The sequence below is a fragment of the Marmota flaviventris genome, chromosome 2 (genome assembly GCF_047511675.1).
Source record: "Marmota flaviventris isolate mMarFla1 chromosome 2, mMarFla1.hap1, whole genome shotgun sequence".
NCBI lineage: Eukaryota > Metazoa > Chordata > Mammalia > Rodentia > Sciuridae > Marmota > Marmota flaviventris.
The window spans coordinates 90484539-90499306 of NC_092499.1; the positions used below are offsets into that span (position 1 = coordinate 90484539).

General features: G+C 35.7%; 1 protein-coding gene across 14 annotated transcripts in view; it reads left to right on the top strand.

Moving 5' to 3' along the window:
- The window catches only part of Mga (MAX dimerization protein MGA), a 129516-nt gene that overhangs the window by 108915 nt on the left and 5833 nt on the right, over window positions 1-14768 (top strand). For 6 of the 14 annotated variants that reach the window (XM_071608102.1, XM_071608112.1, XM_071608109.1 and 3 more), the window contains exons 16-23: window positions 544-834; window positions 997-2498; window positions 5591-5721; window positions 8578-8629; window positions 10928-11134; window positions 12489-12600; window positions 12887-13120; window positions 14295-14471. In XM_071608102.1, the coding sequence (XP_071464203.1) occupies window positions 544-834; window positions 997-2498; window positions 5591-5721; window positions 8578-8629; window positions 10928-11134; window positions 12489-12600; window positions 12887-13120; window positions 14295-14471 (2706 nt within the window). Of the gene's footprint in view, window positions 1-543; window positions 835-996; window positions 2499-5590; window positions 5722-6222; window positions 6391-8577; window positions 8630-10927; window positions 11135-12488; window positions 12601-12886; window positions 13121-14294; window positions 14472-14768 lie in introns of those variants that run through there. The other 8 variants (XM_071608106.1, XM_071608110.1, XM_071608108.1 and 5 more) reach the window with 7 other exon arrangements.

Sequence of the window (14768 nt, forward strand, 5' to 3'; positions counted from 1 at the left end):
ATTTTATTTATTTTTATGTGGTGCTGAGGATTGTACCCAGGGTCTCAAAAGTGTTAGGCGAGCACTCTACCACTGAGTTTTGACACCAGCCTTTACCTATCTCTTTGATTTAATATGAATCCAAATTTAGAGGAATACCCTGGTTGTCATTAGGCAAAAGCAATATCTCTATAAAAGCACCTCTTGACAGTTAATGCTTTTTTTTTTTTTTTAATCATTCTGGGTTCTCTTGCGGGGAGGTGATAGGGATTGAACTCAGGGCCTTGTGCACGTAAGGCAAGCACTCTACCAACAGAGCTATGTCTCCAGCCTTTTAATCATTCTGAATGCAAAACTCTACAATGTCTGGTTAGTTACTCGAGTTTAAAACAAATTCCTCTCAGCCATAAAGAGTGTATTATAGAGGGACAAGATTTTTCCAATTTTATAATTCAAATTAGAAGTTGCTTGTAGCATTGTCAGATCTTGTATTTGTTGTCATAGCTTTTTTCCTTCATGTGTTGAGGGAGAATTCTGATATTATGTTTCTGTTTTGTTTTTTAGAAAGTGCCCCTCAAATTCCAGTGGCTACTCCACAGATCTCTCCTAACACAGTGAAACGTACTGGACCACGATTGTTGTTGATTCCAGTACAGCAGGGTTCTCCTACGCTTAGACCTGTCCCAAACCCACAACTTCAGGGACATCGGATGGTCTTGCAGCCTGTAAGGAGTCCAAGTGGAATGAACCTGTTCAGGCATCCCAATGGGCAGATTGTCCAGCTCCTGCCTTTGCATCAGATTCGAAGCTCTAATACCCAGCCCAGTTTACAGCCTGTCATGTTTCGGAACCCAGGTATAAAGTTAGAGATCTTTAAGTAAATCAGTTGGCTATATGATTTATTACTATACCAGGATTATTCTTAGTCTCTTAGAGTCACATGTCCAAAAAAGAAAAACACCAGTGAATTATTGAGATGGGCAGTCATGATTTAAATTTTCTTTTTCTTTCTTTCAGGGTCTGTGATGGGAATCCGGTTACCTGCTCCTTCCAAACCTTCTGAGACTCCACCATCTTCCAGTTCATCCTCTGCTTTCTCTGTTATGAATCCTGTAATTCAGGCTGTTGGGTCTTCTCCAGCAGTGAATGTTATCACTCAAGCACCATCATTGCTTTCCTCTGGACCTAGTTTTGTCTCTCAGGCTGGCACATTGACCCTGAGAATTTCTCCTCCCGAACCACAAAGTTTTGCAAGTAAATCAGGCTCTGAAACCAAAATTACCTATAGCTCAGGAGGGCAGCCTGTTGGTACAGCCAGTCTTATTCCTCTCCAGTCTGGTAGTTTTGCCTTGTTACAGCTCCCAGGACAAAAGCCTGTTCCTAGCTCCATTCTTCAGCATGTTGCTTCCCTTCAAATGAAGAAGGAATTCCAGAATATAGATCAAAAAGATGAAATGAACTCTATAAAAAAAGAGAAGGAAACTAGGAAAACTCTACAGTCAGAAGGAGAAGCTACAGACCCAGAGGCTAATAAACAAAATTCAGGAACTATTGCCTCAGAAGAAACTCTGAATATTTCCTTAGAAGATGGGGGTGATCGTTTGGATGAAGATTCTCTTACAGAAGAAGGTCCCACAACTGTCAAACCTTCTAAACTCTCCTATATGGCTGGGTCACACACAGATGAAGACTATAAAAATATTAATGAAGAGAGTGGGACTAGAAATCATAGTAGTTCTAAAGAAAAACTGTCTCTTCTAGAAGTTAGGACGATTTCTGAAAAAGCCAATATTATGACAGTACAAAATGTAAATAAAGTACAGCTACAGAACTGTGCTGTGAAGGTGGAACAGCAGAAGGGATTCGACAATCCAGAGGAAAAACTAAATGAGTTTCCAGTCATCTCTAATGAAGAAAGTAAACTTGAATTGTCAGGGAGCAAAATTATTATGGAGCAGCAGTCTAATCCACGGGCCAAGGAGAAGGAATGTGGAGACTCTAGGGAGAAGGACAGTATTAGGGAAAAATGGAGAAAACACCTGAAGGGCCCTTTGACCCGGAATTATGTGGGAACTTTGCAAGAATGTAAGAAGGAGACAGATGAGTTGTTAATTAGAGAAGCAAAGCCATGTCAAGAAAATTCAGATGTATTTCAAGAACAGGGGATCTCTGACTTACTTGGAAAAAGTGGAACTACTGGGAATGCCAGAGTTTTAAAAACTGAATGTGATTCTTGGAGTATGATTTCTAATCCTGCAGCCTTCTCCATTGTTCCTAGGAGAGCTACAAAAGGAAGCAAAGGGAATGGACACTTTCAGGGTCACTTATTGCTACCAGGAGAACAGATACAACCAAAGCAAGAGAAGAAGGGTGGGAGAAAAAGTACTGGCTTTACTGTTTTGGATTTGGAAGAAGAGGATGAAGAAGATGAGAATGAGAAAACCGATGATTCTATTGATGAAATTGTGGATGTTGTTTCTGACTACCAGAGTGAGGATGTTGATGATGTAGAAAAGGTGGTGAGCCCATTTTTGTTGTGACTGAAACCTCAAGGATTTAAATGATTTATTAGAGACAGTAGCTTTTCCAGAAGATCAATAAGACCTAATACATTCAATTGGATGCCTAGGTTTAGATCATTATTAACAGCCCTGTAGTTTTTAGGATGTATCAGACAGGCAACATTTATTGGGCTTATCCTTTGACATTTGTCTGTTTTTTATGGTAAGGGTAGCTTGAACTTTTGGGGTATAGATGCTTGAGAATCCCTAGTAGCTTTAAAAGGAATGTTTTGAAACCACTACACCCATTTGATCTCAGTAGTTTCTTTGACATTTGCTACATGAAGTGATTCTAACTTATCTGTTAGATATAATATGTAAGAAACAGAATGAATGGGTGACCTTTGAACTGGAGGATAACCCTGTCTACCTGCATTTAGAGTGAAGTTTTTGTTTTGGAGAAAAACTAAAAAATACCATCTAATATTTTAACGTAATTCTGCCTTAAATTGCCTTTTAATTATCCTCTGAAGACTTAGTTTCCAGAATTTATATTTTAGACTTTAATTATAATCCTTTGTAATATGACTTTTATAATTGATTATTAAAAATTTCCTGAAGCATTTTTATAGGCCTCCGACTTAGGGGTGTATTAACTGAACTAAGTAATTGTGAGTCAGGTGTGATACAAAGCAGGAGTTAGAAAAGCTTTTTCTGTGAAGAGCCAGATAGTAAATATTTTAGATTTTGCAGGCTGGTTGGCTCAGCTGCTGTTGTAGTGTGGTAGCAGCCACAAACAATATATATGTTAATGACTGTGGCTTTGTTCCAGTAAATCAGGCTTTGATTTGCCAAATTCTGATATAGGGTCTGATGTAAAACATGAGACCATAGACAATCTATGGGGTGCCCTGAAATTAAACAATCTCCCTCTTTTTGGGAGCAGATGACATAGCCCTCTGTACCAATTATCATGTGGTTGATTGTTTCAGAATCTCACTTCCTTAAGATTCATTCAGCTCCTGAATTGTTTGGTCTTTTTTTGTTAATCCCTAATGCAGATAAAATATAACAAAAAGGTTAGTATTTTAAAACTCTAAAATGTTTAAATATTTTAATGTTCCTGGTTCATTATTTTTGAACCTCAGTTGTCTGATTTATAAGTGAGGATCTAGCTCTAAAATTGAATGATTCTATATGCATTTGCCTTATAATTTTCTTTGTAATCCTTTTCAAGGTTATATATATAGAAATCTGAATTCATTGAGTTTAAAAGTTATATTGCAGATCTTATAGTGCTTTTTGTGATCTCCCATTGTAGTCAATCCAGAGAAAAATCAGACCAAAAAATAGTTCAACTTTAAAACTATTGCTAGTTACAGAATTGATTTTAATCGAGTCAGTTCTTTAGAGTGCCATAATTGCAAGGAGATACTGCTTGAAGGTGCAAGTTGGGAATTTCATAGATAATTTACACAGATTTTTTAAAAAGTAAGAACAGTATTTTAAATGATCTCCAAAATCTAAATTCTATATCATTTTTATGTACATGCCCCATGCTTAAGTTATTTTTATACTTGTTATTAGAATTAGATTGAAATGGTGTGAGCAAAGCTGTGAATAGCCACTTTAATGAAATACTGGGTACTTTTTTTTGGAAAGTCTACAGTTGAAACTATGCAGTAGGCAGACATTCTTCAGTCTAAATATCACAAAGCATATATAACTGAAATACTAACTAAAAATTCTGTTGGGATGCTGTTGATTTTGCTTCCTAGAATTAATGTTTATATACACTGTTTAAATTTAATGTATATTGTTTAAGTTGTACTTAAATTGGGGTGGGAACAAAAGATAGTTTGTATTTAGTGTCTATTGATCTTACAAAACCTATAATTTGGGGGTAAGTAATTTTTCCAAAAAGTCTATAAACATAACGAGGTGGTTGGGATGTTGTCTCTCTCTGGTACAGTGTGAGTATATATAAGAGATAATGTATTTCTTATTTAGTTTGTGGCATAGTAAACACTACTTTTAAAGGTGGACTTAAAAATATCTGCTTGTCCCATATATTCATATAACTTTAGTGTTTATAAACAGTGAATTTTTATGATAGATGCATATTGGTAAATGCTTACTTGATTGACTTCTTCTTTGGTATAAGGAACCACAACAATCCTGGGTTTCTTTTGAAATCTGAAATTCCTTAAGAGTTCTCATTCTGTGAGGTTGAGAGACTTTGAATATTGTCTGGGTTGTATTCTGTACCATATCTGCCTTGTGTGTGTTGATTTATTGGCATCTGATATGGTGTTAGTCATGAAACCCACTTAGGAAAGAGTTCTTCTCCTCCTTCTTCTCCGTCCTTCTTTTTTCTCCTTCTTTTTCCTCTTCATCCTCCAGGCCTCTTCTCTCCTTTTTCCTCCTCATTGGAACCCAGGGCCTTGCGCATGCTATTCAGTGTTCTACCACTGAGCTATACCCCAATTCCCAAATAGAATTTTGTTCTTTCCATATTCCTCCTTTCCAAATTTTATTTCACTGGCGTTTGATCTTAAGATTTAGGAAACCATAGCCAGGCACAGTGGTACTACCTGTAACCCCAGCTACTCAGGAAGCTGAGGCAGAAGGATCACAAGTTTAAGGTCAGCCTTGGCGACATAGTAAGATGCTGTCTTAAAAAGGGCCGGGGATGTATCATAGTGATAGAGTGTCCCGGGGTTCAACCCCCAGCACTCCTACCCGCCAAAAAAAAGGCAAGGGGGTGGATTTGGGAAAGCCTTAATGAAGCCATACCTGAATTTTATCCTCTAGAGGTAACATTGAAGCATTAATGCATCCCGTTGGGAACTCTCTTTAGCTTCAGAATTAATGATGTCTGTTTAATATATATCTGTGAGTTTTGTAGTTCTTGGTGGTTATTAACTCAAATCATATGTTGTCTGACTTAATTCTTTTTTTTATGATTAACAAGTTTACAATTGTCAAATACTCCAGTGTAAGATCAGTGTTTGGTAGTAGTTGATTTTTATAAAGTGAGTATGCAGTTGGAAAGTTTAGGTGTGGGTGCACCTCAATACTTTATTTACTGTTGAAATGATGTTTTTCAGAATAACTGTGTAGAATATGTTGAGGATGATGAGGAACAAGTGGACATTGAGACTATAGAAGAGCTCTCAGAGGAAATTAATGTTACCCACAAGAAGACCACTGTAGTTCACACACAGTCATTCAAACAGCCGTAAGTCTTAATTTATCTTTGAGTTATAATTGTTGTTCCTGTTATAATTGTTGTTACTTTTTAATCAGAAAAAACCTATATGTTCTTTTTAGGACATTTAGGTAACTGACCTGGTTCCTTTATTCTTCTAGCTTTTTTTCTGACTAGTATAGATGAAAAGAGAAGCTGTGATTAGGAGCTGATTCGCTTGCCTTGGTTATTGTTCGGAGGCAGGGTATAAATGTCAATAATAGATGCTTTTGGAGAGTGATAGACTGGTGTTAAAATACTAGTTTTGAAGTGTTGAATAATACATGTAACTTGCATAATAACTGACACAGTGGACTACTCAACAAATGTTATTTATCTTTTAAGAATAAGGCATTAAATTCTAAATTTGTTTATTTTACTAGTTAAACAGGTGAGTTACAGGTTTGAAAATTTTCCTGCCTCTTCGGCTGATAAAATGAAAATACGGAGGATATGAGGACTTGCTCAGGAATATTTCCTTTTCTGTTTTAGTAAACTTTGTATTGATTAGGGACTGGGATTTGAGAGAGAAGGGAAGGAAGATACGACTTCTTGTTTTCTGCTAGACCTTGTACTTCTCCTGTTACATATGAAGTAGCAATGATCTGAGAAAGTAACTCTTCATCCCTACTGATGCTGAAAAAGTCTGAGGAATAGAAGGTAGGACTAGTAATTATCTTTACACCAGAACTATTTGCAGGCTACTTCAGTTACCTACTGGTTAAGCATGAAAGAGTTTTGAGTCTCTTAACTGAATTAGACTTAATAAGCTAAACAGTATTGTTGAATTAATAAAGCATGTTTTAAAACTGAGTTCCTAAACAGTAACAACAAACAAAATCTAAAACATACCATTTACACGAGTAACAGGAAAAAGAAAGTTTCCTTGGAATATATCTAATAAAAGCTGTGCAAGACTTTAATTATAAACTCATACTAAAAGACTTGAAATAATAATTCAGTCAATAGTGAGAAACCATATTAGTGGGTTAGAATAACAAAGGACCAAGCATAACCAATACAGAAAGAGCACAAACTATAAAGGAATAGATTGAAACTAAAGATTTAAGAGCCATGTTTAGTGTTCCTGAGGCCCTGAGTTCAGTCCCCAACCCTGCCCCCCACCTCAAAAAAAATAATAAAGATTTAATTTTTAAGTCTAATTAAATGTAAAACTTTAGCCGGGCACAGTGGCATTGGAGGCTAAAGCAGGAGGATGGAGAATTCAAAGCCAGCCTCAGCAATTTAGGAGGCCCTAAGCAACTCAGTGAGACCCTGTCTCTAAATAAAACATTAAAAAAGGCAGAGGGTATTAAAAAAAAAAAAGGGGCTGGGGATGTGGCTCAAGCGGTAGCGCGCTCGCCTGGCATGCGTGCGGCCCGGGTTCGATCCTCGGCACCACATACAAACAGAGATGTTGTGTCCGCCGAGAACTAAAAATAAATATTAAAAAAAAAAAAAAAAAAAAAGGCAGAGGGCTGGGCCTCAGTTGTAAAGTGCCCCTGGGTTCAATCCCTGGTACTTCCCCCCCCCCCCACACACACACACACAAACCTCAAAATTCTGTCAGAACACCTTGAAAACCATGAGAAGTCAAGCTTAGTCTATAAGTATTTGTAGTACATAAAACTGACAAAGGGTTATTAGTATTAGGATATTAAAAATTTGTTACCAGTCTATTAGAAAAAGATAATTCAGGGCTGGGGGTGTGGTTCAGTGGCACACTACTTGCCTAGTATGTGCAGGGCCCTGGGTTTGATCTCCAGCACTGCAAAAACAAAGTATGATTCAGTAGAAAAATATGGATATCACAAGCTGAAAGCTTACAGAAGAGGAAACCTAAAAGGCCAGTAAGCATGTACAGATTTGTTCATCTTCACAAGACATTAGGGAAATGCAAATTAAACTGCAGTAACTGTATCAATTCATACTCTTAATATTCAAGTGTGTCAAAAATAGAAATTTATGATAGTACCATATAAGCGTGGAGCAATGGGAACTCATAAAATTGTTAATGACCACTATGAGGTGCAGTTTAACATCTACTAAAGTTGAAGATGTGCATACCTCTTTCTTGAACCTAGTAATTCCACTCTTATGTTACCATACAACAGCTTACAACATGTGTACAAGGAATCATTGTTTTGCTGTTGTGAAGATTTAGAAATGACCTAATAACAATATAAAAACTACTAATATTCTTAAAAAATTTTTTGGTGGGCAGGGGGGATTCACACTGTGGAATACTGTATGCTAGTTGAAATAATCAGATTAGAACTATGTATACAACATATCTCAGGTGTAATGATGAAACAACTCAGTTGCAGAAAGATACAATATACTATTTAAAATGATACATAAATTTTTTTTGTTTAGAAATGGACATTCCTAAGAAAACTGAAGAAACACATTGAAACTCAATTCAGGAGTATTTACCTATGAGAAGGATGGAAGGGAATGTGATTGAATAGTCTGCATTTGGGGGTTGGTTTTGTTTTTTTATGGTGCTGGGGATTGGCCACTGAGCTACATTCCCCCCCCTTTTTTATTTTTTTAAATTTTGAGATGGGTTGTTGCTAAGTTTGCTGAGTATAGTCTCAAATTTGTGATCTTGCGTCATTTCCCGAGTTACTGGGATTATAGGCATCTCATTGTACACAGGCTTTTCTTAGAGGAAAAAAAAAAAGTATGCTGTTGAATAAATAATATGGCCCACTACCACACCTTGGGGAAAATAAATTGGTTGTAATTTAGACAATTTAGGGTGGTGTGCTTTAATATAGTTGTTAAATAGGTCTTAGATTGTTGAATTTCAATAAGACATTGAAAAATACTATATTTATCTAGGTGCCGTACCCATATCTCTGCTGATGAAAAAGCTGCTGAAAGGAGTCGAAAGGTATTTAGAACATATTTAATGATAATTACTCATTTAATAAAATTGGTAATGTTTATGTTAGAGTTGAAATAATATTAGCTATATTAACTGAGATTTTTTTCAAGGATGTTTTTCTCAAGAAGTTCATATAATCAACTTGTCCCCCCTTAACAAAATTGTACTGTTAATGTGCTTTTCTCCCTTTTAGTTCTACTTCCCCCAGAGAGGGAATAATTGAGTTCAAATGGGTATGAAGCCTATGAAAATTTATTTGCTTATTTGAAAACTAATTGTATATTGTAATGATTTGATGTGAAACAAGCTGGCATTCTTACTTGTAAGCCTAGGCTTGTACTTTTCAGTGGTCCAGATTGAGCCATGAAGTTATAAACTACCTTTAATTTTTTAAATGTACCATGTTACTGTGTTTTCTTTATTTAAGAGATAAGGCAGTGATGGGGATTAGGTTGAGGTGGAGGGTGGCATTTCATTTCAAATTCTCTCAAAAACCCTGCAGCATGATTGTTTGGCTATTTGAGGATCATAGGAAACATATGTGCATGGTTGTAATCATTTTTCATAAATATCACTATATTTGGTTATTTTTGTTTATTCTAAAACATATATTTAGATGGCAGAGCTTTCATAATAGCTTATTTACATAATCTTTTGTTTTATACCCAAATTATTACAAGCAAGTACTTGCAGTGCTTTCCTTTATTTAAGTTTGTTCTATATTATTGCATTTTTTATTCTCCCATACTAAGTTAATGTACAGAGGGTTCAACTTTAGAAAAAATGTCTTTACCTTAAGAGTTTTTGGGCACTGTAAAGGTAATGATGAAAACAGACAGTATCAGGAAAGATAATTAACAGCCTCAGAGGGGGAATAAAAACAAAGCTGTGTAAGATAGGAAATGTAATTATTCAGTTTCTATGAATATTTATAGTGTCAGAATAGTATAAATACCCTCAGTGATTTTTTTTAAGAATTTGTATAACTCTGAGTAAAATATGAAAAACCTAATTTTATTCTTGAAAAATGTCTAAATATATATCACAGATTGTGCAGTGAAAGGGAAGAAAAAAAGAGAAGGATATAGATACCAATACCCTCATTTTACAAAGTGGAAAGTCAAAATAATCTATTTATTGTTATAAAACAAGAAATTAAGAACTATATATTCAAGTTGCTAAGGGATCTAGTGAAGAACTAAAATTAGTGATATAGCTATATTAGAAAAATAGAGTGGCAAAGATATAAAAATGATGTGAGTTAAATCCTTTTCTGCATAGCAAGTAGTCAATAGACAGCATGAAAATATATAAGTTCTTCATGTATTTTTAACCTTACATTTATCTATAACTTGTTCATAAGAAGTAAATAATATTTAAAATTGAAATAGAATAAAAAAGATTAAAGGAGGCCTAAGGGGTTCTGAGAGTGAAGGCAGACTTTGCTGGGAAAAGTACAATGTTTGAGTTTTAGATGTTAAATTTTAAGTGCTATGGAAGATTGGGAGGGACAAAGGGGAGGGGTCATCAGGTGTATGCAAAAGGGGAGGTGTAGGATTGCCTTGTATGTTTTTGGAATTTCTAACAGTTAGGAATAGCTGGAGAAAAAGGTGATTTATAAGAGTGGAAGTTGATCCTTTATGGAGCTGTGAAAGATCTTACAGTATTTTTTTAAAAAAGTTCTTTTTTAATCATTTTTCCACTAATCAAGATATTTTTTTATATAATTTGTATCATGAAAATTAGTTTTGATAATAATAAATTATATAAATAAGCTTTACAAAAGATCCCATGTTCCAGACCGGATGTGGTGGTGCATGCCTATAATTCCAGTGACTTGGGAAGCTGAGGCAGGAGGATTGCAAGGTCAGCCTCAGGAAATTAGCGAGGCCCCAAGAACTTAGCAAGACCCTGTCTCAAAATAAAAACATTAAAGGGGGGTGCTGTGGATGTGGCTCAGTGGTTTAGTGACCCTGGGTTTAATCCCTGATTGCAAAACTAACCTCAACAATAAAAGATGCCATGTTCCCTCTTGCTCCCATACTTTTCCTCATTTGAGAACCACTGAAATTGAGTTGGAAATTGATATGATTATATTAGCATGTATTTGAATTTATACTGTTGACATTGTTGAAATTAGATTTGGAGGAAGGATAGCGTGGTATTAAGATGAGCAATCAAGAGGCTGTTATAACAATCCAGGCAGAAGATGATGGGTACCTGAGATAGAGCAATGCTGTTTGGGATAGTGGTAGAGGGCAGGTACATGTGAAAGATGTTGAGGAGGCAATCTCATTTGGACAGGCTCCACAAATTCCTTTAAAACTGAAACCTGATTACTGGAATGACAAACTACAGAAAGAAGCAGAAGCTTTTGCCTATTATCGCCGGACACACACTGCCAATGAGCGGCGGCGACGTGGTGAAATGAGAGATCTCTTTGAAAAATTGAAGATTACATTGGGATTGCTTCATTCTTCCAAGGTTTCCAAAAGTCTCATTCTTACGCGGGTAAGTGTGTGTCTAAGAGAACCTTATAGATAATATGGGAAAGGGGACCCATTGTCATGTGATGGAAATTGAAATAGAGCTACTTTAACAACTGAATGTGTACTAGCGAATGTTCAGTAAATTTCTTAGAGGGGGAAATTGTTATATTGAGTCAGAGTAGGTTTTTATTGAAAGCTAATTTAACTAACAGAGTTATCTTCCTTTAAATAAAATCAGAAACTCTAGGTAACTCTGTTTACCACATTCTCTTTACATTGTTCCTACTAGTACTTAGAAGAGTTTGTCACAGTATAAAGCATAGCATAAGTGATATATTCTTTTAATTGCAGATGGACACAGTGCCTTTTTATTATTTGTTTTTATGTGATGCTGAGGATCTAACCCAGTGCCTCTCACATGTGCTAGGCAAGTGCTCTATCACTGAGCTACAACCCCTGCCCATAAGTGATATTTTAACATACTTCATAACAGTTGACATTTTAAAAGAAAATCTGAAATATTCACACTAGGAGAAGTTTTAACTTTGCTCATAGAATAGCTTAGGGTAGTTTTGTTTAAATTGCTTTTAAGTAGAAGTTGGAGATATAGCTGGGCATGGTGGCACATACTTGTAATCCCAGCATCTAGGGAGGATGGGGTAGTTCAAAGCCAGCCTCAGCAACTTAGTAAGACCTTGTCTCAAAACATAAAGGGGGCTGGGAGTGTGGCTCAGTTGTTTAAGTGCCCCTGGTTTCAGTCCCTGATAAAAAAAAAAAAAAAAAAGTTGTTGAGAAATAATAGGGTAAGTATTCATATACCTCTAGCACAGTGTTCTTTCAACCAAATGTATGCTAGAAGATTAAAGTTGATTAAAATCTAAACTGAACGTGAATATTTTATATCTCTCTTCAAGAAATAGTAGAGCACCTGTTACTCAGTGATATTTTCTTTGAAAATAATCATTATCTACATTCCCTGAAAGTATAACCCAGAAAACTCCATGTGGTTTTACAAAAAAAAAAGTTCTTATACATAAATAGTTGTTTTAAATAGTATTTTAAAGATCTTTAAATTATTAATTTATGATTTTGTCACTAAGAAAACTGTGTGTGGGAACATTATGCCTGTAATCCCAGTGATGTGGGAGACTAAGGCAAGAGAATCTCAGGTTTGAGGCTAGCCTAGGCAACTTAGGAAGACTCTGTTTCACAATAAAAAATAAAATGGGTTGGGGATATAACTCAGTGGTAGAGCACCCCTGGGTTCAATCCCTAGGGATTACCCACCCACCCAATTTATTAAAGAAATTTGTTAGCCTTCCTTGTTTTTGGCAAAGAATGGATCAATTGACATAATATTGCTATTTCTTTTCTAGGCATTCAGTGAAATTCAGGGACTTACAGATCAAGCAGACAAATTGATAGGACAGAAAAATCTCCTGACTCGAAAACGAAATATTCTGATACGGAAGGTATCATCTCTTTCAGGTGAGATAAGTAAATGGTCTTTGATAAAGAGCATAGTAACAGCTTTAGCAAGGAGAAATCCTCAGTAGACCTTTCCAGATACTACTTAGTTTAAGGCTTGGTGTTCCCTAAGTTTATATCAGAGTTATCTTTTGACTGGGTGGGACATACTTCTGGATTATAATCACTCTTGCCTTCCATAGTTTTGGGGAATATAGTTAAATCAACTGGATTTCAGTTGACTCTATTTCTCATTATTATGTGGGGTCATTCAGAGAGTGATAATTTATTCCCTATCAACCTGTAGGTAAGACAGAAGAAGTGGTCCTGAAGAAGCTAGAGTATATTTATGCAAAACAGCAAGCACTAGAGGCACAAAAAAGAAAAAAGAAGATGGGATCAGATGAGTTTGATGTGTCTCCCAGAACTAGCAAACAGCAGGAAGGATCTTCTACATCATCTGTAGATCTCGGACAGATGTTTATAAATAACAGGAGGGGGAAACCTTTGATTCTTTCCAGAAAAAGAGACCAGGCCACAGGTAGGAGGGACATTCTTTGCTTTCCTTAATATAGATGAACATCAATTTAATTAGTGGACTGAATGTCTTCTCTTGGCCATAATTTTAGTTAAATAAAAATGAATTATATAAAAAGTTGAATTAACATTAGATTTTTATTTCCACCTTTATACACTCAAGCAACTCTTCAGAAGCTAACCAGTTCTGATTAACATGTTGATCCTAATTCTGATGGTAGTCTATAGTTAGGTGATTTTAGTAAATGCTAACTTTTCAAACTATATATATTCCCCCACCCCATCCCTCCTGGCAATTCTGCCAATGGGTTGATAAAATTTGGGTCTGAGACAAACTGGATTTTTTTTTTTTTTTTTTTTTTAATTTTGAGCTGGACATGATGATGTGACCTACTTGGGAGACTTAAGTTAGGAGAATTGTTTGAGCCTAGGAGTTTAGGTCTGGGCAACATAGTGTGAGACCTTGTTTCTTTTTAAAATAAATAAATAAATAATAATTTTTTTTTGTTGAATAGACTCTGTTTCTCATCAGATCTATTAAGGAACAAGGTAAATTGTTTTTAAGTTCTTTCTATTTGATTCTGAGAGTTAGGCTATACTGATTTTATATTATTTGTTTTTATCCTTAAAAGTAACATATATCTTTTTTTACTCAGGCTGGCCCAGTGTACAAACCAGAAAATATAGCTTAGTATATTAAAACCAGATGGATACTAAAATACAAGTTAGTTTTAACATTGCCAAATCCAATGACATTATCATCAAGAAAGGAATTTGATAGTATTATCTCATTTCACAGGTGGGAAAAACTGAGGCCTGGAAACTTGAAATACTTTATTAGAAGTGGATAGGAAAGGAAACCTAGGGATAAAATTTTTCTTCATTCTGACTGTCTGTCTAGTCCATCAAAAGCATTCCATTGAAAAACTGCTTCCCTAGCTCTGTTCCTCAACAAATCATTTCTTTCCCTTAGGGAGAATCTTTGAACAGGTAACCATTACTCAGTGAAAAGTGGTTCAAAAAAGCAAGCTCCGCTAGTTTAGTTTTACTAAATTGAAATTTACTTCTTTTTTTTTCAAGTCAGAGTTTGGTTTTGGGAATGCCTCCTAGACTCCTGGACTACACTAGCATTAATTGAACATATTTTATCCATAACTAATTTCTAATCTTCCTTACAGAAAACCTCTCATCCTCTAATACTCCACACACTTCTGCCAACCTCGTGATGACCCCACAAGGACAAGTGCTCACTTTAAAAGGTCCCCTATTCTCAGGACCAGTAGTAACTGTTCCTCCTGCTCTCTTAGAAACTGATCTGAAGCCTCAAGTTGCAGGCGGTACTGTAGCTCAATCAGGTATGTCATGTTGACTCTGTGGGTAGTGGAAAAAAGTTCTCGCAGGTGTCTTACAGTGACAGAGGTAGCCCTTGGTTGCATTCTCTAATGATAGAAAGCTGTTCTGTTGGCAATGCCTTGGTGAGAGATAACATGTTTAACTTGGTCTTGTGGCACTGATTAGTGTATTTTACCTGGGATTGGGGACTATTTTGTGAACTCTATTTTTTTCCTAAGTAGAAGAATAAAAAAAGATGTCAAAAGTGAAAGGAATATGTTGAAAAGTCATTATCTTAATTTTTGGTGTTAATAAATATT